The sequence below is a fragment of the Abrus precatorius genome, unplaced genomic scaffold (assembly GCF_003935025.1).
Source record: "Abrus precatorius isolate BTA unplaced genomic scaffold, Abrus_2018 Scaffold2, whole genome shotgun sequence".
NCBI classification, from domain to species: Eukaryota; Viridiplantae; Streptophyta; class Magnoliopsida; order Fabales; family Fabaceae; genus Abrus; species Abrus precatorius.
In genome coordinates this window covers 24,739,975-24,767,604 of record NW_020874362.1, presented here as the reverse complement: position 1 = coordinate 24,767,604, position 27,630 = coordinate 24,739,975, and the positions used below count along the sequence as shown (strand labels likewise).

At 32.1% G+C, this 27,630-nt stretch overlaps 3 protein-coding genes across 3 annotated transcripts; 1 reads left to right on the top strand and 2 right to left on the bottom strand.

The window, feature by feature from the left end:
* Nucleotides 1-113: 113 nt before the first annotated feature.
* Nucleotides 114-5,645, top strand: LOC113859666 (pentatricopeptide repeat-containing protein At3g58590). Its single transcript, XM_027492378.1, has 3 exons — nucleotides 114-377; nucleotides 1,662-1,714; nucleotides 3,464-5,645. Exons 1-3 carry the CDS (start codon nucleotides 114-116, stop codon nucleotides 5,643-5,645), a joined length of 2,499 nt encoding a protein of 832 aa, XP_027348179.1.
* An 11,911-nt stretch (nucleotides 5,646-17,556) lies between these two features.
* On the bottom strand, nucleotides 17,557-20,767 carry LOC113859665 (seed biotin-containing protein SBP65-like). Its single transcript, XM_027492377.1, has 4 exons — nucleotides 20,363-20,767; nucleotides 19,978-20,154; nucleotides 18,532-19,878; nucleotides 17,557-18,060 (listed from the first exon to the last, which is right to left on the bottom strand). The coding sequence occupies exons 1-4, from the start codon at nucleotides 20,765-20,767 to the stop codon at nucleotides 17,557-17,559; spliced, it is 2,433 nt and encodes an 810-aa protein (XP_027348178.1).
* Nucleotides 20,768-21,927: 1,160 nt separating this feature from the next.
* Nucleotides 21,928-26,426, bottom strand: LOC113858005 (protein trichome birefringence-like 39). The gene is made up of 5 exons (XM_027490394.1): nucleotides 26,094-26,426; nucleotides 25,817-25,988; nucleotides 23,553-23,728; nucleotides 23,304-23,462; nucleotides 21,928-22,516 (listed from the first exon to the last, which is right to left on the bottom strand). The coding sequence occupies exons 1-4, from the start codon at nucleotides 26,369-26,371 to the stop codon at nucleotides 23,339-23,341; spliced, it is 750 nt and encodes a 249-aa protein (XP_027346195.1). The 5' UTR covers nucleotides 26,372-26,426; the 3' UTR covers nucleotides 21,928-22,516; nucleotides 23,304-23,338.
* Between the last annotated feature and the right edge of the window lie 1,204 nt (nucleotides 26,427-27,630).

The following is a 27,630-nucleotide window of genomic DNA, read 5'->3' as shown; positions in this document are numbered from 1 at the left end:
TCACAAATGAATATAAATCAGCATCACAAGACCCAAAGTCCACCACCCCACTACTTCTATATCTCTTTATTCCTAAACAACAACCTTTTTGTGTCACTCAATTTTGTTAGAAAATGGAGGCTAGTGACACTGCCACTACAATATTCGACGAGAGTAACAAAGAGAATGTTCCTCCAACATGCGACAATAACAAGGGTATGACCCCAATTCCTCACACGACCACAGCTTTGAAGAACAAGAAGGGTTGTAACAGAAAGCCCAAGAGGGTTCCTCTTGCTGACATCACCAATCTCTTTAACAATTCTACAACAACTCGTCCCCACCAACGACAAATTGGAGTTTCTGATCTTCGTAGGACACACACGATTCACCGTTCGGTAACATTAAGATAGTTATTGTATCAAATGCTGCGTATGCATAAGAAAATATTGCACCACATAATGGCTTCAATTATATATATGTATATCGTGTCTGTGTGTGTACGTCAAACTCAGTCTATGTAATCCGTACGTGTGGAACTCATCTCTTAAAATGCAATTTTTTGAAGGATAATTTCTTCTTTAAGTTGACACTGAACTGGGAACTGCGCAGCAAGTCAGCAACGTTACAATCGTAGTAATATCAATGTGTAGGGAACGTGGGTAATTCATGAAATTTATGGCATTAGTTAAATACAACTTGATGTATCTAAAATGCCTTTTCATGTAAATCTTATACTTTAATTGTGGAATACATATTTGTTTAACTTCTTATGTGTTTCAATCTTATATAATAATCACTCGTGTAATAATATGATACGGATAATATCATTTAGGGTTAGAATTATTTCATGAAATGCATGTGATATATATATATAAATTATTTATGTAGTTTTTGCACAATAGACTTATTATCTATGTAGATCTTATATAATAAGCAAACATATGTAATAAAAAGATAAGAATAATTCCATTTAGGACAAAAATTATTTCATGAAATGCATATGAAGTACACGTGGCATTCATAAAATGAAATGAAAAACGAAATTATAATAAAAGAAAAAATTAAATTACATTTAACAAATTTCTCATATATTCACAAATGACCTTTATTAACGATAACATAAAAAAGAAACGGACGTGCAAGATTTTAAACTTAAAAAACTCAATCATATTTTTGTAGTCAATAATAAATAGGACTCGTTACAAAAAAAATCGAAGACAAAATATTCACATTCATCTAGGGTTTTAGATTCACCATTGTTTAAAACTTTTTAAAATCAATCTTTAATCCAATAATCGGTTGTTTTATTTTTGGAATGAATAACAAAACAATCTAATTTATATTATAAGAACCACTTATTTGCAACATTAAATAAGGCTAAGGCTATTTAATGAATAAGGCTAAGGCTTCCATTTTATTCTATAAGCTAATAATCAATTATTCCAAGGCCATGGTTGATTATTTGATGTCTAGAATTAAGCATTAGTCAAGTTTTTCATGCCACTTGAAAAGCACAAAAAAAGCTGAACATTTTCTTCAAAACAATACTAAGAGTTGAATCACAAGATCAATATCCAACCATGTACTATATATCTAAGTTCATTTTCACAAACTTGGCACGATCTTATAAGGATAACACTTACATCTTTACAATCTATTATCTAATATGAATCTTTAAGGTACTTGAACTTGATCATTGTCACACTACATTTGTTTGCTTTGCCATCAAAAGGTCAGTTTGTATTGGTGAGCACACTTTTCAAAACAAATTGAAAAAATACATATGCAAAAAGAGTCACTTTGAGTGGAAGCAAATTAAATTAATTGGGTCAAAGAGCTCAAGGCACATTTGCAACTGGCTTAACTTAGCTTGCTACACTACGCTAGAAATAAGCTTTTGAAGCGCTAACTTAGATAGCGGTTAATAAAAACCGTTTTGTAACAATATATTTAGAGAATTGTTAACGTTAAACTGCTCTCAGATTTATACTTTTGAGAGCTATTATCTGTTAACTGCTTTCTAAAATATACTTTAAAGAGCGGTTAGTGTTGAACCACTCTCAAATCTATACTTCTAAGAGCGGTTCTCTATTAACCATTCTCTAAAGTCATATATTAGAGATCGGTTAATAAAGAACCACTCTCTAAAGTCTTTAACTTTTATAAATGAAACACGCTCAACTCATGAATCTCTTTGTTTTCTTAACAAAGTTGGTCTCTTTTACCTCTGTAACCTCTGTAAGTTCTTTTCATCTTTTATGCGTTTACAAAGTTGGTGTATTTATTCTCTTTCACATTTGTAGGTTCTTTTCATCTTATATATTTTCACAGTTCTTCGTTCATATTTGTAGGTACCTTTTTCACAGTTTTTCCCATTCTTTCTTTCTTTTTCTCTATATTAACGGTAAATCATTCATTCTCTCTTTCTTTCATTTTCTTTTTGTTAACGGTGAATTATCTTATTAATTTGTTCTCTTTTTCTCTGTTTATTGTTTGGTTTGTATAAACATGGCTGTTTGATTAACATAGCGTATAAACTCAAGATTCAATTTTAATTTGTGATAAAAATGAAGAAATTTTGATTGTCAGACTTGTAAATTAAAATTTAAACGTAACAATAAATTAATTTTAGTTTGCTACAGAAAACTCACAAATAAATAAATTTTAAATTTCAGATTCACGTTTTAAATTCATATTTTTAAGAGCAGTTCTGCGTGAAACCTCTATCTAATCTTACACCCATACTTTGAAAAGCGGTTCCACGTGTAACTGCTTTCTAATCTTAACATTTGAGAACGGTTATTTAACCGCTCTCTTAAATATAATATATTGGATAGTATGAGATTTTAGAGTAGTTCTAAACGCTCTTTAATTTAAAATGAAACTGCTCTTTTATCTCATTTTTAGCATAGTGCTAGTATGATGAAGTTTTCTTATAATTTTGTTTTAGAAGGTATTTTAATAGAAATAATTGATAATAATATGATAGAGGTATCATATTTAGTCAATAATAGTGGCTTTAATGTGATTGTTAAGTATTTGTAAATTCACACTAATTGATTTACATATTTGTAATATAATTTGTTTTAAAATATATATTATAAACATTTATTTTTACTTTTTCTATTTATTGAAGGTATATATGACTAACATTTAATCTGGTACACTTTCTTTAGATTCTTGGTTGCGCTGCTTCCAACTGCTCAATCAATTGAGTTAGAATTTTATTATTTAAATTATTAAAACTTGACATTGCATATTATTTTATTTGTTTATATACATATATCTTAAATATAACTGAGACACTTTCAGTGTCCATTTAACTATAAAAAGAAACATTACAGAGTTATGAAAAAGTTAGTTTTGAGTTCAAAAAATTATCTTTGCCAAAATATTAGATAGGATTTGGATTACCTTAAACTTGATTTAAGTCAACTTATTAGCACCCTTAATTGCATCAGTGTGCTTGCATGAGTTGCAGGGTGCATGTTTTCCGACATGGCAAACTCCTCCTTAATTTACTCGAAGCGTGTTCTAGCATTCGGTCCCTTGCCACAACCAAATGTCTCCATGCACTCTCCATCACAATGGGTCCCATTCCAAAGCAATCCATCTTCATCCACAACAACATCATTTACTCTTACATTTCTGTTGGCGAAGTTCTGCATGCACGCAAGGTTTTCGACGCTTTGCCCCAGAGAACTGTTGTCTCTTACAACACTCTCATCACTGCTTATTGTCGACGTGGGGATGTAGATGATGCTTGGAACTTGTTCTGGCACATGAGGGGGAGTGGTTTTGTGCCTACCCAGTACACCCTCTCAGGGTTGTTATCTTGTGAGTTGTTGGGTCTTTCTCAGGGTTTTCAGTTGCAGGCTTTGAGCATTAAAGATGGACTCTATGATGTTGATGCTTTCGTGGGTACGGCTTTGTTGGGCATGTTTGGGAGGCATGGATGTTTGGATGAAGCGTTTTGGGTATTTGATGATATGCCCCACAAGAGCTTGGTGACATGGAACTCCATGTTGTCCTTGCTGGCTCGTAATGGGTTTGTTGAAGATTGTAAGGTTTTGTTTCGTGAACTTGTGGGAATGGGGGTGTCTTTGTCAGAAGGTTCTTTTGTTGCCGTTTTGTCTGGACTTGTTGATTCTGAGGATTTGGAATATGGTGAACAGATGCATGGTTTGATGGTTAAATGTGGGTTTGGTTGTGAAATTACTGCGGTTAATTCTCTCATCTATGTGTACGTCAGGTGCAAAGCCATGTTCTTGGTGGGAAGATTGTTTGAGGAGGTTCCTATTCAGAATGTTGTGTCTTGGAATACAATCATTGACGCATTGGTAAAAAGTGAAAGCCCTAAAATGGCGTTGGAGCTGTTTTTGAATATGTCTGGCAGAGGATTGATGCCAAGTCAGGCCACGTTTGTTGCTGTTATTGACTCGTGTACTAGTTTGAGAAACTCGGCATGTGGAGAATCTGTCCATGGTAAGGTAATTAGAAGTGGTTTCGAATCTGATGTTATTGTGGGTACTGCATTGCTAGACTTCTATGCCAAATGTGATGACTTGAGTTCCGCCCATAAATGTTTTGATCAGATAGAAGAGAAGAATGTGGTTTCTTGGAATGCTTTGATATTGGGTTACTCAAATATTTGTTCTTCTACATCAGTTCTATTGTTGCAAGAAATGCTTCAGTTAGGTTATTCCCCTAACGAGTTTTCCTTTTCTGCTGTTCTTAAGTCATCATCAATATCTGACCTACATCAGCTCCATGGTTTGGTTATAAGAACGGGGTATGAGAGTTATGAATATGTGTTAAGCTCTCTTGTTATGGCTTACACTAGAAATGGTTTCATAAATGAAGCACTTTCGTTTGTCAAAGAATTTAATAATCCACTTCCTGTAATCCCATCTAACATAATTGCTGGAATCTATAACAGAACTTGCCAATACCATGAAACAATAAAGTTGCTTTCTTTGCTAGAAAAACCTGATGTTGTATCTTGGAATATTGTCATTTCAGCCTGTGCTCGGAGTAATAATTATAATGAGGTTTTTGAGCTTTTCAAGCATATGCATTCTGCAAGCATCCATCCAGATAGTTACACATTTATGAGTGTATTGTGTGTGTGCACCAAATTTTGCCGTCTGGATTTGGGCAGTTCTCTTCATGGACTTATTATAAAAACTAATCTTAGTAACTGCGACACATTTTTGTGTAATGTACTAATTGACATGTATGGGAATTGTGGAAGAATTGATAGTTCGGTGAAAGTTTTTGAAGAAACTACCTACAAAAATGTTATTACATGGACAGCTTTAATTAATGCCTTTGGGCTGAATGGTTATGCTCATGAGGCAGTAAAGAGATTCCAAAACATGGAGTTAATGGGATTGAAGCCTGATGCATTAGCTCTCAGAGCAGTGCTTTCTTCTTGCAGATATGGTGGATTAGTGAGGGAAGGAATGGGAATTTTCAGGCAAATGGGAACCAATTATGGGATTCCACCAGAACTTGATCATTACCATTGTATAGTAGATCTCCTGGCTAAAAGTGGACTGATTAAGGAAGCTGAGAAAATTATTGCGAGCATGCCTTTCCCACCAAATACCAATATATGGCGTAGCTTCCTTGAAGGCTACAAGAGGCAAGAATTTGCATAAGGACTTGTACAGAAGAACTTTATTAATCTTTTGGCATCAATTCACTTAACATGTTTTGCAGTTTGGTTTTTCAACCTTCTTCAACACTGGATGCACACATTTAGTTCAGTTTATTTTAGAGAAGAAATCACATTTTCTTTGTATAGCTTTTGAGAAAGAAAAAAAAAAAAACATATATTTCCCCAGAAATAATCCACTCTAAACATGCAAGGTTTAACCTAAATGCAAGGGAAAGACCATGATTAGGGGAACAACTAAAAAGTTTCTGTTGTGTCATCTTTCCTGCCCTTTTATGTAGTCTGGTAAATCCATGCCATTCAACTCCTTTCTTGCATATTGTATAGTCAAGCCCGAGCCTTCCTCCTAATAACATAAAATCCTAATTCATCGTACCAGGATCTTAGTTATGAGATCCATAAGTTCCTTGGGTGTGCATATATATATTATTTCCTCTGGGTATTCCACATGGCTGTTTTCTATCAAATCAACTCCGTAATCACATGAAGAACTCTTCGTTAAATTTATTTTCTCAATCCTTTGGTGGGCATAGAATGCTGTTTCGCATGTGAGAAAATCTCGATGCATCTAGGGATTGATTTGACAGAAGTTATTATAAAGAAACACAAGCTTTCTGTTACTAATCGTCTCTGTATCAAATATCCACGTCTCAACACTTGTTTACCTAACATGTAATAAGTCCATTTGAGAGAAGCAACAAGTCATTCAACCATCACAGCGTGCTTCTTTTACTATTGGGTTGCTATTAAGTCAGTTTAATATTATTATAAATCTTGAGTGTTTCATCAAATCTTAACAGGTAAAATGTGCTCTCATTTTTTATTTCAAGAGTTATTTTCTTAAATTGCACGAACATATAGTGCTTGTGGAAGCAGAGTGCCAAAGGTCAAGTATTGCTAAATCTCGTTCGTAATCATTGATTTTTCTGTTGTTCTCACAATCATTGATCGATTTTTCACATAATATTTGTCTTATAGTCAGCTTGTGGTAAAAAGTCTTCTGTGAGGAGACAATATATGGCTCTCATCGGACAAGCATATTCCTGGCATCATAGTGGACTATGCTGCCAGTAAAAAATTCCCAAGTTCCATCAGATGTCGCTTTCTGCATTGGACTATGGTAAGAAGTCAATGATCTCCATATAATCTGGTTTCTGCAATTTATTTGTATCATACCCAATGCTTTTAATTATCTAGTTCTTATCTCTTCTTCCTCCTGTTTCTGTTTTCCTTTTAGAAGAGAGGGAGTTGTGTGTATCACCATATCTTCACTCTTTAGTCATGTACAGTTTATTTGCTTTGAATAAATAAATACTGTACTTAGTAGGATTAAGAATGGATTGACTAGTGGAAAAAAAAACCCAGCACTTTATCCAAACATGCATATCAATTTCCGTCCCTTCTCCCTCTACGCTTTATTTTCACAGCAAACCATAAATTCTAATCATTCAGATTGTTTTTGAAAATTTTTTATTATGTGAAAAGGAACAAAGAAAGTGGATTTGACTTCTCGGTTTGATGTTATGATGGTAAACAGTAACATAATACTGAAATCACTCTTTAATATTTTAGATCAGGCATTATGTATTAAAGTAAAACTCAAACAACTGTAACCTAACAATGCTAATTATAAGACATTAAAATACTATAAGACCATTATTTTCTGACTATTATAAATTATATAATTACTCATGTGGGAATGCAGCAAATGGTAGGCTGTCTCCATCTCTAGACACTAGGGTACTCCAATTGCAAAAGAACAGATACAAACATCTATACTGGGAGAAAATGAAAGTTGATGATTCTTACACACCAAGGAAAATGCAAATGGTGGTAGTTAAAATAATCTGAGGTAACTCTTCTATTTTTATATTACCTTGATGGTTTTGCTTCTTTATCAACTTGTAAAGAAGGAAATCAAGTAGAAAAAACAGGTAACATTCTATTCGGTTGGAGGGACATGAAGGGGACGAGAGGAAAGCATTTATAAAGGAACAAAGAGCACAATGAGGAAGCAGAAATCTCTCACTCTACCTTTTTCCTTTCTGCTAATATTGCAGCAATATTATCTTATTTTTTTTCTGTCCACTTCTGCTATAGTGGATGTTTGCAGGTTATAGGTACTATTTTCTTTATTTTTCCTATATATGGTTCAAGTTGATTTTCAAAGTGCTGTAATCTCTTGATAAAGAAAGGAATGGATTAAAAATTAGAACGGCTTTAGATAAAAACTCTTGCTTGCCCATAAAAGAAGCACTCACTCACCCTATTCTTATTTACACTCAACAAATAACAACAGCAATAGATTCACACGATATGCTTTAACCTTAGGGTTAGTCTTTTGAAGTAGGCCTGTTTAGGGAACCCTTGACCTCTTTGAAATATTTAAATTTGTTGTGGAAGACAGACAGTCACATATTCGTGTTTAGAATCCCATTTTGTTTAAAGTTTAAAAAGTTAAGTAGAACTGATTTTGAGCTATTGAATATAATTGAGACAAGAAACTAAATTAATCTAAACCACACATTTTGTTTGATGTTTGTGTTTTTCAATTAAAAGAATGCAAGAAATAAGTTTATATATTTAAAGCAAATAAGTCCTATAAAGATTTAATTTAATTTTGGCTCCTACACGTCCTGTTGCTGCCGTTTTTACCTCTGTAGTGCAATTGCTTTTTCAAATAATTGCAATGATGTGACTTTGTAAAAGTCGTGTTTGAGAAGTCACTTTCATATTAATTTTGAGGTTTGATTTTTAATATATGTTTACTTTTTGGTCATGGAGGTAGGGTTTGGAGGATTTTAGGAGAGCACGGTTTGAAGCCTGTTTCACGGTGCATACATATCTTTAACGGTGCAATCAAGCTTGGACATCTAAACTTGAGTTTGCAAGAAATGAACTATACAGGCTAAATACCTTAATTGGATTTATTTGTTCTTTAAATTTCATGCTTTCTAAATATGAATAACAAAATCATTTAAAAATATTAAAATTATGTAGCTGTGTTCCTTTAAAACAGGAGGTTGTATTTGATATATATTATATCAATTTTACGTATAAGAAACACTGTTATAGCTTTGAAAAAATATCTTATTTGCTCCCTTTCACACATTCAATAAAAGATGGCAGTGAAATAACTCAAGGATATAAGAAAACTATTCTGTAACCATATAGAAACTGTCTAAAAGAGTGATGGGTTAGGCAAGTTAGGCAATGAGTTTGAACATAACAATTTGATAGTAGTCCTAACTTCGACTGTTAACAGATCATGTCAACCTCAATATGGAGCTTAGGCGACAAAGGACATTTTGATCCTACACATTAATTCTAAGTTAAGAGGATCAATGTACAATTATAGTGGCGTTTCCAGTACTTTAGAGTTCCATCTATGATGACACAGTGACAATGTTGTTCTCCCAACCCATAATGGCATTGATTGCATCGTCCATTTTATTGTTTTTACTATATTGATTTTTGTTAATTTAATTTGCTACATTACTGTGTATATTTTGATTTATTGAAATCAAAATCATTTTATGTAAATGTGATTGTGATGATTATGTATCTTATTCATTACAAGAAAGTTTGTGAAATGATAGATATATTTAGTTAATTTTCCTTTCACTTAATCTATTTCACTTCTCTTGATTGTGATTTTTAATGGACACAAAATTCGGAGATAACTAAAACTTTATTATTTCAAATAAATATATTATATTATATTATTAAAGATTTTGTTAACTTCAAGTCCTATAAGATAAACTCTAAATATTTATAAATAAAATTTTTTTATAAAAAAAACATAATTATTATATTGAAGTTATAAAAATACAATAAATATTTCTTTTTTTAATAAAATTTTATTATTATTAATTGTTTATCCTCAACTTCTGAAGTTAACAAAATTCTATTATTAATGACAAATAGCATAATTATTTCAAAATCTCAGGCCAAAGCATGCCTAACACTTATAGCCAAATCATGCAAGCTACATTCTTAGACTTAGAAGCCAAATTATAAACATTTTTCATGCATGTATGTTGCACGCATTAATTATATTTGTAATTCAAGGCAGTTTGTGAAGAATTAATCTTCAACTAACATGACGTTTCAGCTAGTGTGGTACGTTGACAATATGTTCAATTCAATTGATACGTCTCATTTGTATGGTTTAAACTCAAAATTTGAGGAGGAACAAATAGGAAACTACTACTAAATAACTTGCATATACCAATTTCTTATGTTTCAGGCTATCTATTAAGGTTTTCGGACAACTTGGCATATCCCTCAACACATGAATTATTTTTCGTAAACATGAAGTTATACCCAGAAAACTCAAAATAATAACAATAATAACTCCCATGGAGTATCACACACAGTATATTTTAAAATTTTGTGTCAATTATATTTAGGCTCTGTTTGAAAGTTAGAATTAGGAAAGAAGGGAGGCCAAGAAGAGGACATTTCTTGTTTTGGGGATTTTTAAAAGAAAGGAGAAATGATGTAAGGATTTTGAAATGTCCTTTAAAACTTCATGCTTTTATAATTTTTGAGTTTCACTATTTTGGAAGGTTTTAAGCATCCAAGAAAATTAGCCTCTCTTTCAGGTCCTCTCTCTCATATATATATTCCAAACTCCCACACAAAGTATAGAAATTGTTTAAATTTTTTTAAAAGAAAAATACATTTTTTATGAGCATATTTTAATAGATTTACATAAATATAATATATTATTTGTTATTGTAAAATTTATATAATTCTATTAATTTAAAATAATTTTTCCTCTCTTCCCTTCCAACAACTTACTTGTAAACAATCTCTAAATTGATCTGAATCACATTTACATTGAGATGTGAGTTTTTATTGAAGCATATCTTTTCTTTTTTAATTATTATTAAAGAATACAAGAATTAGTTCCCTAACATTAAAATAAATAGGAGTTTGGTTAGGTTTAACAGAAAAAAGTATATCCATTAATCCAAATCTAAAAAATGGAGGCCGCCACCTGCATTATAAACTTTTTTCCGTGACAGTTCATAATTTGTTTCTCCTTTTTTGGGGTAAAATTTGATTAATAATTTCTAATCCTGAGATTATGACCCTTAAGTATTGGAGGGGATAGTCAAGCTTCTGAAGTAGTCAAGAGTTGGTATTATCACTAAAACTAAAAGCATTGGTTGATGCAAAATCTTCTCCATCATTTGATATTACAAAAATTTATTGAGAACAAGAGAAGGCATCGCTTTCTATTGTAAAGTTTATTATTAGTTGCTCAATGCAACGGCAAGTGCAGTCAAAGAATTTATATGACCTATTTAAGGGTCCTTTCAACAGCAAGTAGGGCTTTGTAAGGGATTAATTTGAACCCTATATGCATATTGTGTCCTATAAAGACATTCTTATATCACATAGGATGGTCCATACCACTACTTTTCAATCCAAATGATCAAGGAGCTCATGCCTAAGTTGACTCCTACCATCTTTGTTTATAATTTCTCCATTTATTTTGGGCTGAAAAAAAAATGTTAACTTATAATGTTATGGTTAATTCTAAGTATTTAAATATTTTATTAAAAATTAATATTTATCATATTAGAATTATATAAAATTAGTAAATATTTATTATTTCTATGCTTAAAATTAATATTAATATTAACAAAATTGTTTATTTATTTATTTAGTTATTATTATTATTATTGTTAAGGTTTTGAGCTGTCTTCTGACTTCTAAAACCTATATACTATATAAGCTTTCACGTATGCGACAGTAAAGACCGGAAAGAAGGAAAATCACCGAAATGCTTACATGTGCTGCGTCGTCCACTAACTTGTTGATGAAATGACACTTCTGATTTCAAGATATGTCTATATACAATTTTTTTTTATATGATTTGGATTTGTTTGATTTCTAAATTTAATTTTAAAACCGATTCAATTGATTTTTTTTAGTTTTCAGTTTAATTCTTTTAGTTTTAATTTAATTGGTTTAATTTTTAATACTCCTATAAACGTCCATAATATGTGACTAACAACCCAAATCTAAAGGAACCTAAGACACCTAGAATGATTTGTCATTGTTTCTTTAGTGTTATTGTCAATATGATATCATATTTGCTCCAGTTCGGCGAAAGTAAACAGCCTTAAAAAGTGCACAAAAAAACGATGAGTTAGGAGAGGCTTTTTAGTATATGGGAAACAACGAAAGAAAGAAATACAAACCAAATAAAGAAGAAAAACAGTATCATACATTAAAAAAGTTTAAGTTGTTAAGTGAGATGTGCAAATTATTTTAAATATTACATTATTAATATGTTCCTTCATGCATGTAACTTCTTGGACTTGAAAGGTGGTAAATGGTAAATGCACACATTTCTCTACATTGGGTTGAAATTTAAAGTAAGAAGTTACTTTGTTATTTATAGGCTCCAAAACAATCTATCATTAACTATTTATTTTAAAAACTAAAGCTTTTAAACAAAAAGCATAGATTGATTTATATTACATCTTTAACAAGCGTATACTTCTAACCTAAATGGATAATCGAGAACATGCCTTCAAGGATTTTGTCTATCTACGTATTGGTCCCACTTTTAAGAAAATTAATTGACGATCCAACCTATTCAAATTGGTTCTTTGTGCGTCCATAGATTTTTAAATTGAACCAAGTTAATTAATTTATGAGTTTGAAATTCATTAGTCAAGTCTGACCTTTTTGCCACTGCAAGTTAAATAGATCAGCCCTCAGACCCATTTTATTATTTATTTTTTATGAGAAAAAATGAAAAGCAAATTTTTATTCTTCTTTTATAAACTAAAGAAAAATCTTATTATCAATGGATCAAATATTCAAATTCAATGACTAAATGTCCAAATCCTTGGCATTTTTTTTAACTATGTTGAAGTTAAATGAAACGTTCAACCCAATTTAATAAGTTTAAGTTAATAATTAAATAATTTACAAAAAGTAATTGGGCTAGGGGTTGGCCTAGCCCATTTGAAGCTGACCTACTTTGGAATAGCTGAATTTTGAGTTAGGTTATGATGTGTCAAAATTAAAATGAGTTAAAAATTTTCAAACTTGTAGTCCATATGTTTAAACTAGCTAAACGGAATGACTCTTGAGGTTAGAATAATCTTCACAGCTCTAGGTGAACGAGATATATTATTAAAAATCTGGTATTGATAAGGAAAAAAAATCTGTAAATTTAATGACTCAAGTTTTTCAATTAAAGATGTGTTATTCTCACTAGTGATGGGATCTTTGTAACCAAACCACATATAAATAGGGCTTATAGTAAACTTTAAAACTACTCCAACTTCTCAATCAATCTACTAGCCATTTCAATCTATATATATAATCATCTTAACTTTCTTCATCACCTTGTTCAACTCTAAGATTTACATCACGCAAATGATGAATACAACTACAGCCCAAGTGTCCATACTTGCATTAATCATGTTCTCTACATTCTTCATGAATTTGCAAGCTCGTGATCTCCAAGGCCATCCATTATTCGTTCACAAAAATGTTGATGACATGAAAAGCCTTCCCCATAAATCGGGTATAAACTTATCAAAGAAGCATTTGCAAATTCGAGTTCAAAGTGTTCCACTGGCACCAGGAGATAGACTCTCACCGGGAGGGCCAGATCCTCAACATAATGCAAATGCACCACACAAGCCATAGCTTGTGTTTGGAGGATCATCATGGCTACGCATGCACACCTTCTTTGGGTTATTTATGCAATGAACTTAAGGCTACAGTGGTGTGAGACTAATCATCAGGTGCATGTGCTTAGTTTAGTAGTGGTACCTTCTCCTCCTTAAGTTTGTAAAATTCATAGTATTTTCAAATAAAACCCTACATGATTGAAAAACTGTGTGTTCGAGAGCGTATATGTAGGTGATGTGTGGTGGATCATCATTTGTTTCTGTTATTTTAATTTGTCAGCGGTGACATACCACTCTGGTTTGTCTTTAAATTTTTTCTCTGTTTTTTTATTTCTGTAATTTTCTTTATAGGATGTGTTTTCAGAAGATGACTGAAGAGGAGCTAGGTCTTTTTTCCTTGTAATTTAATTTTAGTCATAAAAATAATACATATTTTTCCTTAGTTATATATTATAGTTTATCTTTTAATTTTTTTTTATCGCCAATCAATTGTAAAAAAAAAAAAAAAAAGAGCTCTTATGTGAAAGCAGATAAATAGTTTTATACGTAACACTAATTATTATTATTACTAGTGTTTAAACTCTTCGCTTATTTTTTTTTCCTTCTTCTCTTGAAGGCAAAATTCTGTAGAAGGCAAACTTGAATTTCTTTCCAAATAACAATTATAAATGACCAGAAAACTTGAATTTATTTTGGACTTTTGATAATAAAAGCGGTAAATTAGTATCCTTATCCAAATTATCATACATAGGGATAGTGTGGAGTCAGTTTAATTATCAGTGAGCATTTCTTATAGCATGGTGAATGAGTTTTGGAGAAAAATGCAAAGGCATGATATTGTGTTTGGTTTGCCACTGATTGGATGTTATGGTTACGTAGAAACAACGTTATTTTTAAAATGGAAAGTCTTTGCCTAGATATTTTATTTGAATTCACTAAATATCTTAGTATTGACTTGAATTGCTGCTGATTTTCATGATTGGGAGAAGAAACATTGATTCTGTTTAAAATCTGTGTAAGGTGAAATCTATGTGTAAAAGGATTGGATTACACATTTTATTATATTTTGATTAAAGTTTACATGCTAATAAAAAAATTGAGATAGTGTGATAAAGGAAAGAAGTGCTGAAACATAGTACGTGTGCCAAACTTCACCAAAAGTAGACATATTTGTCACACTAAAAATATTACTTTTCGCATACATATCAATAACAACGATAAATAATTTAGCTTCTTCTTTTCCAGGCTAATTTCTGCAAAAAAAATAAATCCATGTCACTAATTTTCATAATTAAGGATTAAATTAACGTAACATATGTTTTAAGAAGTAAATTAATGTCTACATAACCTTCTAAGAAAAATATAAAGGGTTGTTTAGTTTCAGAAAATATTTTATATTTTGTTGGTGCCAACTGTATTTTACATATATACATATTTAAGAATAAAATGACAATTTTATGATTAAAAATAAAAAAACATAAAATACATATTTTTTAAAATTAAGCACTCTCTCTAAATAGTTCTATATCATTTGAATAGTTCAAAAAGTTAGAAAAGATTCGTTAGTAAAGAATAAATTTAATAATGAATTCTAATAAAATAATAAAATTTCTTAGTTTTTATAATTTCTTCTCTCCATAAAAAAATCAGAGCATAATATATAAAGAGTATACAGTACCATGACCAAATACCCATTACGTTGATTTGAAGCATATATGGAGAATATATGAAGATTTTGTCTAAATAGTTTTAAAACATTTATGGGTTACTTTGGATACCTTTGATGCTAACCAAAAGACATAGGTCATCTTTATGGGTATATAGTGTAAGTGAGGGTTAGGGATCGTCGTGCAACTCACTTGCTTTCCCACTAATTAAAACAACAAATTCAAAAGAAAATTTAGCTTCTGTTGGCCAAAAGTTCATAGCTACAGTTGCTTGCATGCAGTGGTGGAACATCATAGAGATGATGATGATAGCTGCCAAAATAAAAATTAAGTTTTCCAATCGATGCGTGTTCAAAATATACGAGTATTTATTAAAAACTATAATCTTTAATATTATTAATATGTTAAATTGTGTGATATCGTGTACTTTTTAATAAAAATTTATTATATAAAAATTATTATAAATTATTTTTAAGCACACGAGCTAAAGTCAAATAAAAATAGTAAATTTAAATAGTCCATATATATATTAGTATGTGTCGAAATTGAGCAGTGACACGAAAATCGCCCTAAAATATTTTGATGAACTTTCTATTGCTAAATCATACAGAGAAATTTAGTGATGATATGATTCATTTCTGATATGGAAGCTATAAAATATTGTGGCTTCAAAGCATTTATACATTGCTCAGAGCATGTCAAGGGTTACACAATCTATTATTGTTTTATTCCATAACGGCTTCAAATTCAAGAGAGCCACAAAGATTAACATTTACCATATATATGCTTTTTAAAACATTAAACTTAAGCTGAAAATGATGTCAAACTCTTGCCCCACTAGAAACTCATGTGCTTGTTTCGAGGCAAAATTTGCAGTCAAAATCGCCATTGAAGAAAAGGCAAACACTATTATAAATCAGTTTTATGTGGCTTTGCTTAACAAAAACAAGACCAAAATCATTTAACTGTACCTTTTGTGTTTGGATCAGATATTTTAAATTTTTTATTTATATATTTATTTTTAAGAATTTAAAATTTTTAATCATAAAATATTACAAATTTTAAATTATACTAAAATTGTAAGTTGCAAATCTTCTTCTCTCTCTCTCTTTCATGCTAGGCACATGCATCTTTCTCTCGTGGTTAAATTTAAGATTTTATCTTTCTCATTCTTCTTCCATGCTCATTCCTCTACCACTTTTTTTTTAAGTTGTTCAGATCATTTACATACACATAAGTTGAAATTAATTTTAAACGATTTCCAAAAAAATCATGTAAATAAAACAATATAATGTCTAACTATTCAACAAACCTTTTATTTAATGAAAATGAGGAAATTTGATTCTTTCATGCAAACAATATATTTTAAAACGAAGAACATTTATTTACTCTATTCAAATAAAAACTTTTAAAATAATAAAAATTTAAATTATAAATTCTTTAAAATTTTAAACTCTTTAAAATTTTTAATTACCACCTTTGCCTTTCTTTGTCTCCACCTCTCAGTCAATTATCTGGCATCCTAGAATATGTTATTACTTATTACAATGTCAGGTTTTGGATCTGACTGGGATAAAAAAACAAAACTTTGGTTATATGTACAGATTGTTGCGAACATGCATATACCCGTGCTTGACTGTAATAGTGGAGATTGCGTTTGAATTGTGAAGGCACCTCTTAAATCCCTTGCTGAGTTGCTTTTAGTTTGTATGTTCCTAATACGGAGAAGACAATTCACACTTTAATTTGTTGGTGTTGATCGATGGTTTATTAATTACTGATATTAGAGAAAGAATTGATTTATTAATTATAACTAATTAACAAAGAAAAATGTATAATTAGAATTACAAACGATCCGACTTAAGATATTAGAAGAATAATGTAATGGACGCAATGATGCTTATATCACGATTCACGACTTTTTCATAACTTTTATCATTTAAGTAAAGCATATTATTCATCTAGCCATTGTAACAACTGCATACTCAAGTAATGTGAAGAGCTGTATTCTACCTTCTTTTTCGAGCATTATTCTTTATACAATTAGAGTAATGATAATATCGCAAATCACAAAGTAATATATATATATTTATGTGTGTGCGTGTGAGAGCGAGAGAGAGAAACGTTCTCAACTAGTTCGCGGTTAATTATTTTACTCATTGCAAAGTTAAGAAAATCATCGCCTAATTTTGTTTGTGATGTTCTATGTTGAAAAGTGCGTCATGGTTGATTTCTAGACCACCAGAACATCTTTAGGCTCTTGCAATGGAATTTGCGTGTTGGCTTAACAAGTTGGCTCAACAAGTTTGTATCAATGGGTACTGTAAAATAACCACTCAATAAAATATTGGGGGACATGATACATTTATTCTCGTAATCAATAAAAACTCAGAGTACTAGACCTACATATTTGTACTACTTTATTGAATCGCAGAAAAACATTCTTATTTTTCTACTAGTCCATAAAATATGGAACCACAAAAAGATGTTCTTAGTACTTATTGCATGATATACATTTCCATAGAAACAACTTTATTATAAACATCTATGCAACTCACTAATCACGTTTTAAGTTTCCTTGTTTCCCATGATCGTACTCATGTGATCTTGACTCTAATTCACCCTCTCCAGCAACAATCACTCTAGTTGTCTCTGCGATTTCTGCTATGGTTTCACCTATAGCATTCAACATCCCTCCCCCTTTTCCCTCTTCACCTTGCTGATGCACTTTCTGCGCTGGTTTCGCCATGTTTTCTCCAATCTCAACCACAGTTTCACCTACAGCTCCCAACACCTCCCTCCCTCCCTCAGTGGCTTTATCCAATGGCTTCTTCATTGTTTGTGCAACATTGCCTAATCTTTCACCAATGCTTGTCCTTGCCTCACTTTCCTCTTGCAAACCTCGTGGTTCTATCCTTTCCTCAAAGCTTTTCCCTGTGATGTTTTTAAACGGTTTCTGTTCCCTTTCTGTCATTGTCTCTCTTCCCTTTTTTCCTTCTGGACCTTGCACTTGGCCTAACCCACCTTCCATTCTTCTCACTTGAGGTTGTTCTAGCTGTCCCTGAAAGTTACTTGCAGCAAAGAGTTAAATAAAATGATATACCACATTTTCCCTACCTATTAAGTTATAGCAGACACTATGAACTCACTTAATTCAAGAACTATGTCCAAGCCTTTGAAGTAACCCCCTTGACTCACTGTTTTCTCTTTTTAACAATTTAAATGGAAATTCATTACTCTCAACTAAAATTTAAGAAGTGTCAAATAAAAATAATAAAGGGAAACAATAATTCCAACAGTTGAAAAAATCATGTTGGTTCAATCAGTTTCAAGAGCCACAACTCACATAGTTGAAAAATAATAAAGGGCAACAATAATTCCAATAGTAGAAAAAAAAATCATGTTTCAACAGTTTCATGAGTCATAACTCACAACAAAACACACACGCACACACACATAGCTGTCAATTATAGACCAGTCTTGTAAGTATATATACATATAAATAAAATGAGTCATTGGTAGAAATAAACACCTGATTTTGAGCTACTCTTTTGGCCTCCACATCCCTTTCTGCCTCCTCTTTCTTCCTTGCAGTGTACTCCTTAGCTGTGTCACCAGCTGCAGCAGCTAAACCTTTAGCAGTATCCACCGACATGGCTGCAAGCTCAGAAGCCTTCTGGCCTGCATACTGGGCTACTCCCTTAACAACATTGGTTGCAGCCTTGGTTCCTTCCACAGTCATCTCAGTAGAATAGTGTGCAGCACTCCATCCTGCCACTGTAGCTTTGTCCTTCAAATCCTCAGCCATTTTGGCAGCACTCTTGCCAGTTTCCACAGTAGCATCTTTGGCTTGCATTGCTTTTTCTCCATCATACTGAGCAGTGGTGTCACCAGCAGACTTGTCCTTCCCAGTAACTGTGTCCTTTGCTTCATCATATCCCTTCTGAACGTTCTCTTTTGCCTCATCTTTTGCTCCAACATAGCCTTGTTGACCCTTCTCTATTGTGACATCTTTTGCCTGTGCTGCCTTCTCCTTTGCCTGCATGTTTTGATCTTTTGCAGTTTGAGTTGCTCTATTTAGTGCCTCACTTGTTGCTTTTTTTTCTCTTTCTCTATCCTTAGCCTTTTGTTGAGTTTCAGCTCTATTTTGTGCCTCACTTGCTGCTTGATTTTCTCTCTCTCTCTCCTTAGCCTTTTGTCGAGTTTCAGCTCTATTTTGTGCCCCTCTCTCCATTGCCTCTTGTCGAGTTTCAGCTATATTTTGTGCCCCTCTCTCCATTGCCTCTTGTTGAGCTTCAGCTCTATGTTGTGCCTCACTTGCTGCTTGATTTTCTCTCTCTCTTTCCATAGCCTTTTGTTGAGTTTCAGCTCTATTTTGTGCCTCTCTCTCTTTAGCCTTTTGTTGAGTTTCAGATTGTTTTTCTCTCTCTCTCTCCTTAGCCTTTTGTTGGGTTTCAGCTCTATTTTGTGCCTCACTTGCTCCTTGATTTTTTCTCTCTCTCTCCTTAGCCTTTTGTTGAGTTTCAGCTCTGTTTTGTGTCTCTCTCTCTTTAGCCTTCGGTTGAGTTTCAGCTTGTTTTTCTCTCTCTCTCTCCTTAGCCTTTTGTTGAGTTTCAGCTCTATTTTGTGCTGCTGCTTGATTTTCTCTCTCTCTCTCTTTATCCTTTTGTTGAGTTTCAGCTCTATTTTGTGCCTCTCTTTCCTTAGCCTTTTGTTGAGTTTCATCTCTATTTTGTGCCTCACTTGCTGCTTGTTTTTCTCTCTCTCTCTCCTTAACTTTTTGTTGAGCTTCAGCTCTGCACTTGGAGATCTCGTCGAAGCTAGGTTGTTCATTCTCTTCTCCTTTCTCTCTTCCTCTTCCTTGTTCCTGGCCACCAACCTATCATAAACAAACAATCTCAGAAGCTTAATATTGTAGGTGAAGACACCTATAGTATCACTACAATTTTATGTAACTTTTATTAAAAAAGAAAATGACCTTTTTAAGTGCTTGTTTTTCTCTCTCGTATCTCTCTTGAGCATGTGCAATTGCATCCATTGATTTTTGTTGAGCCTCAGCTCTGTACTTGGAAATCTCTTCCAAGCTAGGTTGTTTATTCTCTTCTCTTGGTCCTGATCCTTCTCTTTGATCTCTTCCTTTTCCTTTACCACCATCCTATCATAACCCAACAATCTAAAAAGCTTAAAATTTTAAGTGAAGACACTTTACATTACTATAATTTCATATTATTTTTTTAGCATGCCTCCTTTATGTTTGGAGAAAGAAAAATCCAACTTTAAACTTTAGACTATATATGTCTTTAGACTACTATGTCATAGAGGCTCAATTAGCATATAAAGAATATTAGAGTTTGATTTTTTACCTCTTTGGTTTGACCTTTGGTTTCAGCTTTTTCTCTTGCTTTAGCCTCCTCTCTTGTTTCCCCCAGTGTTATCGGTTTCTCTGCCACTACTTGCCCTCTTGGACCGCTTCTTTGTTTCTCCCCTTTGTTCTCTCTTCCTACTACCTCTCTTGTTCTTTCCTCCAGTTTTTGTTCTTCCCCCGAACCCTTCTCTCCAACTTTCAATTCAAACTTCCCCACCTGATGAACACCGCCACCTTCCCTTTCTCTTCTTCTTTCTTCACCCTCTTTGTCTTTCACTATATTCGCAGACCTGGCTCTATCAGAGAACAACTCTCTCTCTTTCTCCTTCTCATCACTCTTTTTTTCATCAGCAATGTGTTTCTCAAGGTTATCTTCTCTGCGAGGCATTTGCTCAGAAGCCATTGTGATGTTTCGTTTTCTTGAAAACAAAGGCACTACTTTCTTTTATGGAATTTGTTTTTGCTTTGTGTGGAGTTGAGTTAAGACACGAGTGTGAGAGTGTGTTATTTAAAAGAAGGGGGGTTGTGTCGGTTTGAAGAGGTGGTGATGGATGAGGTTTGCATGGGGAAGGACATGTGTGTGAAGTGTTGGAACCAGTTACATGACTCAGCTTAAGCATGCACGGGACATGAGGCATGTGTTAATGTTATTGTTATCTTAGGTCAAACATATAGGTTGAGGTGCTTAGGTTTAAGACACGTGTACACTTAGAAGAGTGTCCCACTACACTGGATGACACGTGGCTCGTTTATTGGCAATGGCCTGTGTTGTTCCTACTACTTCTTCGGCAATGGTTACTCTTTCTCAACACATCACATTAGCATGTCTTTGGTCATCAAAGGTTATGACCGCAACAAATGATTTAAATCAGTCATCACTGCGCTGTTCTTTTTTTATATATAATAAAGAGTGGTAAAGGATATAGATAGTTTTAACATAGTTTAAAAGTAAAAATTCTTAGATGTTTGATCAAGAAAAAGTTGGCGTTGTAAGTAACTAAACAGAATAATGCTATTCATATATTATGTTTATATCGAAAAAAATTATTATTGAAAGGAATATTTTTAAGTTTTTTATATTTAGAATATATTTTAAAAATGTATATATATATAATTAAAAAATAATAAAGGATACAAATAATAGTACGTAATATTATGTATTATGTTAATTTTTAATGATAATGAAATTTTATTTATATTATCACTTTTATAATATTTTTATACTATCTATCACAACACCCAACTTCAGGATAATTTTGGCAAGCAGAAATTGCATCTGGCTAAATGCCATTAGAGATTTCCCAAGTTGGTTATTTGGGCGCCAATTGTCAAAAGCCCAAACAAAGATGAAAAATGATTCCTTAATCATCACCAATTTACACAGCACAATCATGCACTGGTCGTTACCCAGATGGAATTTCATGCCACTTTAAACATGTTTAGTTCACAACCTATCCTCAAAAGTATGAAATGGAAGGCCAACAACATGTCAGTATGATAAATACTAAAATAGGTCGTATTCAAAGATGAAACATAAAAAATATAGAATAGCTCAAATTTGCAACGTCACATCACCACATCATAATCTCTCATTGCTTTTTTATTGCCTTAGAAAAAGGGTTTCATCAACTACTTTACAACTATCCACCAAATGCTTTTCAAAATTCAAAATGGTATTTGGAGAGGGCAAATTTCTGCCATAATAATCTACATTTACAATTTGGAGCACCAAACCCTTTTATTGCCCAATTACAAGAAGCAAAATGCCACATAAAATATTTCCTAAGTTGAAAACAATGGGTTTTCCTCTAAAAGTGAATTGGACCTAATAAACAAAGTTGTCAAGTCTTCAAGTGCTTTTTTTCAACCAGAAATAGCTGCATTGAGAAGCTCATTCCAAGTGTCAGGAAGCCCTGGAAGACACCAGTGGCTACAATCTGTTGCCATAACCCCACTATAGCCTTCAGGATGTGCATCTTTTCTGTATTGTGAGAGAGTGGTCACATCCAAGAAATACACTGGCTTACTTATCCTATTTAGCACCTTTTTCACCACCACCCAAGCCATTGGTGTCCCTGCAGGGTACTTCAATCCAAAGAATGGTTTTGTCTCACTCATGCATGATTTTGCTGGTTCATTCCAATCTTTCCCCCTATTCACCAAACCACCACAGTTTACTGATTAAAAACCAGCACATTTATATTTCATGGAATATGGATGTAAATTAAGAATATGTTGTTTAGATGAAGAATGTTAGTAATACATTTTTAATATATTATTTTTAACACACTTTTATTGATTGGATAAAATTTATTAAAAATGTAAAATATGAGTGGAAATAATTAAATTTAAAATAAAAATCACTAAATTAAAAGTATAAATCCCATTTTTTTGTGTATTTTTTAAAATAATTTTAGCTAATAACTAAAAATGTATACATTAGAAAGTATGTTGCTGACAATTTTTTATGTTTAGATAAGTAGCTTAATTAAATACTGTTTAAAAATTAATAAAAAATTATCAAATGAAAATTTATTGTCCTGCTTTACAGTAAATTTTAGAGGATCTTTAGCCATACAACTAAAGAAGAGTTTTATAGTCTTCTTTCACTTCAAATTTACATATGTATATATATATATATATATAACAGTTATTTGCATAAGTAATTTTCGCTTTTTTAATGCAACCCCTTTCTCTCATTCACATTGATAACTTTAATATGAAACTCATTATGCAACAGTTACTTAATTTTAAGCATTTCTCATTAAAAGTTACTTAGGAAATTAGGTTAAAAGGAACTTATACTAACAAGTTTCTCCATATATTTCAATGAAATCGTTTAAAAAATTGTATATAAGTCATTTTCATAATTTTTTTCTTTGATATTTGAATGAATCAATTAGAATTTGGAATTAAGGAAGGAGAAAACGATAACTTACTGGTAATGCACAGGGGAAATTCCTAAAAAGAAGACCTAGGTTTGTGCTGGATTTATGTTTCTTTCAATCCACTTAGCCCAAGTTGTCAGACCTTTATAGTATGCAACAAAACGATTCATGTCTTTGAACAACTTGTTATTCTCCTGAACATAGTCCCACCTGTCATCAATTTTAAGTGACAAAAAATTAGTATCATTAACCATTGGAATTAAAACTATACATGGGGTGATGTGAAAACAATGATCCTACGGTTGTGCACTTCCGGTGTGGGTCCACCAGTGCCACGTGTTGAAGATCAGCACGTCCATCCCTCTCCAATAATCACCATTCTTGATTGAGTCAAGCTTCAAAACTCGTCCAACTTTCTCATGGTCAAGGTCAACCAAGTATGCTGTGCGGTACAAAAATAACCCAAGGCCATAGTCCTGGAAAAATACACAACTTTTGCATTTGATATCTATTTTAAAAAAATAATTTCTTAAATTGGTAAAACCTCCTATTTAAGTAAACTCGGTTCTTATTTCTTAAGCAATTTTTCTACCAAATTCTTTCCACTCATGTCTTGTCGATCTCTGTCCTCTGTTAAGAAAATGATTAAAAGATAGACCAATAATCATGCAAGATTTCTATTCTTGTAAGATATGAAAATGTATGTGACCTGAAAAATGTTTGGTAGACAGCTATACAAAGATATAGAAATAAAAGAGAGAAAACAATAACATGTGTAATAAATAATATGATACAATAAAAGAAATATAAAAAAATTGAAAACCCTTAAATAAATATTAACACCTTTAGAATACTTATAAGTTAATGTAGTAAAATTTATTATCAATTATCATTATCTCACTTTACCATTAGTGAGAATATAAATCAATTGTTTTATAATTAAAAATAGATATCATATAAGGCAAACATGACCCTTTCCTTATCACAAAGAAGTGGTCCAGTTTTAAACACTTAGCAATTTACTAGATTTATAGAGTAACGTAGGACAGAACTGTCTCTATAAGCACGAGTGGTCCATCCTGTAAGTAATAAATAACAAACTTACTATTTACATCGCTCTTTTAGAAGACATATCCACAAGTCCAAAGAATACAATCGGGTTAGTTTGAAAAATATTTTTATTTTATTTTATTTTCTGTCTTCAAAGTATTTTATTGTTTTTAAAGTGAAAACAATACACAAGGTTAATGATTAATGTTACTACTCTGTTGGAGTTTCAGATTTTTGTAGTCGTACACATGGATTTAAATTGTTCTAATTCAGATATTATATACTTTTTTTTGTTAATTTCTTCTGAATTCAATTAACTCTCATGCAATCATGAATAATTATACCTGTAATATTATATAAATAACATTATGGAAGCTTATATCATAAACAAACATAATGAAGCATATAAAAGGATTTTCTGGTGGATGGAGAGGGGGATAAAAAAGCAAATATCAAATTATCATTAATTACATTAGCAGAAAGGAATCATGGAAAGAAAAAAGATTTTGTTGGGTAATGCTGTTAGTCGTTGTCTTACTCATAATTTAGTTAGAACTAATGATGGTAACTGCTCTACTATGTAATACTTCATGCGGGATCAATGTCAATCTACACAACCAAGATTGGAGGGAAAACTAGATCTCCAACACTAATCATTACTAATTCAGACAGTTGAATGACAAAGATTTTATGTAAAGCAACTGGGTTTCCTCCAGAATTGAGGCTTTCTATGCAAAAGAATAAGGGAAAAAGAAAAGTAACTGTTGGAAAATATTGTAATTTAAGCCAGGTTTGAATATGGAGAGGATAGATAACTTTATTTTTGACAGATTAATAAAATTAAAATATTACATAAAAAATTATATTAAGTTTTTTAAAATAAATTTTTATTATTTCTAATAGAATGGGATTTTTTATCACATGAAACAATTAAACAAACCCATATAAAGCAAGAAAAAGGGTCTTCCTTTTCTACCGTAACATAATGAATCTGTAGAAAATGCAACTCCACGTCCGTTCTAAATAATAAAAAATCAGAAATTAATACCCCCTCCCTTCTCTTTCTTGATCTTTTATGTGCAGAACTGTTTGAATTTGGTAGAGAAAGTAACAGAACAGTTTTTGAGGGAAGTATATTGAGACACAAATATTTATTATCTCTTAAATTAACATTCAGAAATGTCCCCAGCAAAAGGGAAAGCCTTCTCACCAATCACATCCTTCCTTTATTGATCCTACTTCCCGGCCAAACAGTAACTTACCACAAAAATAAAAAAACACATGCACCGCACAAGTTTGTAGCTCAAGGCTTTAATACCCAAATAGATCAGATTAAAAGGTACCAAAATTTGAGTTCAGAAGTTGAAGTGACTCAAAAAAGTTTCCATCTTGGAGTCAAAAACTTAAACCAGAAGAGAAAATGATAACTTGCATGCACAACCCCACCAAAAAAAAATATGAAAAAGTTTCAAAACAATGAGAAGAAAAATAAACACTTGAATGAAAGAACCAACCTCAAATGTCACTGAGGAAAGAGCATCCTTCTGTCTGAATGTGGTCCTAGAATTTGGAACCCACGCATGAATCATACATGCCAATGAATTGAACTGGTTCAAGCTCAGTGAGTCACCAACAAACATAATCTTCTTCCCCTTATACCTCTCCAAAAAGCTCAATCCATTGAACCTGCACCAACAATCCCACTTAGCGTATGATTCTATGAACAACATAAAATGGTAAAAATTTCATACATATGCACATATATAGAGAGAAAAGCTATAATAGAAGTACCTTGGTAATGGACAAGAAAATGGCATCCACCTATATTTTTGGTACAATGTATCTGGGCGACCGTACTTTTGGCAATTGAACTGTAGATCTATGAAGGGACATGAAGAAGGGTCATAGAGAGGATATGAAGCATCATAGACCCATTTTCCTCGGAACAAGTTGCATGTTCCTCCGAGGTTTCTACCTTTGAAGTTGGTTCCATCAAAATCCTCTGCTTTTGTTTGGTGACAAAACAAAAGCAGTGTTAAAAACAGAGCATGCACTAAAAAGAAACCCATTGCTCGGGTTTCGATTCCTCCCCGTGATTTTGTTGTTGCAGGGAAAAAAAGGACGAGGAGTGAAGAAAACTTGTCCTCAAATAAAGGTCTTATATAATGTGACTGTGAACAAGAGAGAGAGTGAGAAAGGTGAAGAGTTGGGTTCCACAATACACATGGAATGTAGAAACAGAATAACTTGTTTCCTTGTTCTTGTTTTTTTTTTTTTTTTTAATATTGAATATTATACAGTGAAACTTTGAATGGATTCTTTTAACCGTGGCGGCATCTTGTGGGGTTGGATGCAATGCTTGCTTTTAAAATTCTTGGAATCGTGATTGTGATTGTCATTCAAAAAATAATGGCAACCCTTTACCCACCAAGAAAGACACAATGGAAAATGTCTTGTAATAGGTTTTTCTTTTCCTTTTTCCCTTTTTTCTCTGCCATTGTTAAACAAATATCATACGGAAAATATATATCCACAGAAAGAATCAGCATTGAAACGTCACACAGAAAAATGAGCAGCTGAAATTTTTCTCACTTCTGTATTAAAAATTTGATTTTTATTTTTGTTTTCTAAATTAGAAATCACAAAAAATTCTGAATATCATATCTACCCGAGTTATGTCTTTATTTTTATTCCCTTGTGTGTAAAGAGTATGGTACTATAAAATATGAATGATTGAGTTTGTGAGTGTTACTTTTTGTGCAGCTCCTGAACCTGCCTCTGTTCTGATTTTTTAAATAACTCTGCGGCTGAAGATCTCACAAACATCATTTCAGATTTGGATAAAAAAAGACTGAGCATGCCATCGTTGACTCCTGGTCACTCATTCCCTCTCTCTCATGTGCTTGCTTTGCTTTTAGTGTCCAAAAACAATGGTACTTTCCATTTTTATGTGCAGTATATATTATCCATATATACATCACCTTGCATTTGGAAAATATTGTTTTCATTAACAGACAAATATAAGTCAAATTAGTTCTTTTTTTTTTTTTACATTTTTCTAGGAAAAAACTAATTTGATTGTGTACATTTAAAAATTTATAATCATACAACGAATAGTATTGAACAAGTAAATTGAATTTAAAATTATTTAAATGTGTGAATTTTGGCTCTAATAAATGCAGAAAAATGAATAAGGAGTTTACTTTCTCTTGAACACTAGCAAAAAGCATGCTTCTAATGAGTTTATCTTATACTAACTGGAATTTCAGTATTTATAGAGACTATATTTAATATAACATGTTGAAGTTTAATTTAAATTATGATTAAC

What these genes read in the sequence shown, in the direction of transcription:
- LOC113859665 (XM_027492377.1), bottom strand. Translation starts at nt 20,767, where the DNA reads ATGGCTTCTGAGCAAATGCCTCGCAGAGAAGATAACCTTGAGAAACAC. An exon ending in AAAAACAAGCACTTAAAAAG is followed by an intron (nt 19,879 to 19,977) that starts GTCATTTTCTTT and finishes TGTTTATGATAG; the next exon opens with GTTGGTGGCCAGGAACAAGG. An exon ending in AAAGAGTAGCTCAAAATCAG is followed by an intron (nt 18,061 to 18,531) that starts GTGTTTATTTCT and finishes AGTAACTTTCAG; the next exon opens with GGACAGCTAGAACAACCTCA.
- LOC113859666 (XM_027492378.1), top strand. Translation starts at nt 114, where the DNA reads ATGGAGGCTAGTGACACTGCCACTACAATATTCGACGAGAGTAACAAA. An exon ending in CACACACGATTCACCGTTCG is followed by an intron (nt 378 to 1,661) that starts GTAACATTAAGA and finishes TGAATCTTTAAG; the next exon opens with GTACTTGAACTTGATCATTG. An exon ending in GTTTGCTTTGCCATCAAAAG is followed by an intron (nt 1,715 to 3,463) that starts GTCAGTTTGTAT and finishes CATGAGTTGCAG; the next exon opens with GGTGCATGTTTTCCGACATG.
- LOC113858005 (XM_027490394.1), bottom strand. Translation starts at nt 26,371, where the DNA reads ATGGGTTTCTTTTTAGTGCATGCTCTGTTTTTAACACTGCTTTTGTTT. An exon ending in TTTTCTTGTCCATTACCAAG is followed by an intron (nt 25,989 to 26,093) that starts GTACTTCTATTA and finishes TTGTTGGTGCAG; the next exon opens with GTTCAATGGATTGAGCTTTT. An exon ending in CACACCGGAAGTGCACAACC is followed by an intron (nt 23,463 to 23,552) that starts GTAGGATCATTG and finishes AATTGATGACAG; the next exon opens with GTGGGACTATGTTCAGGAGA.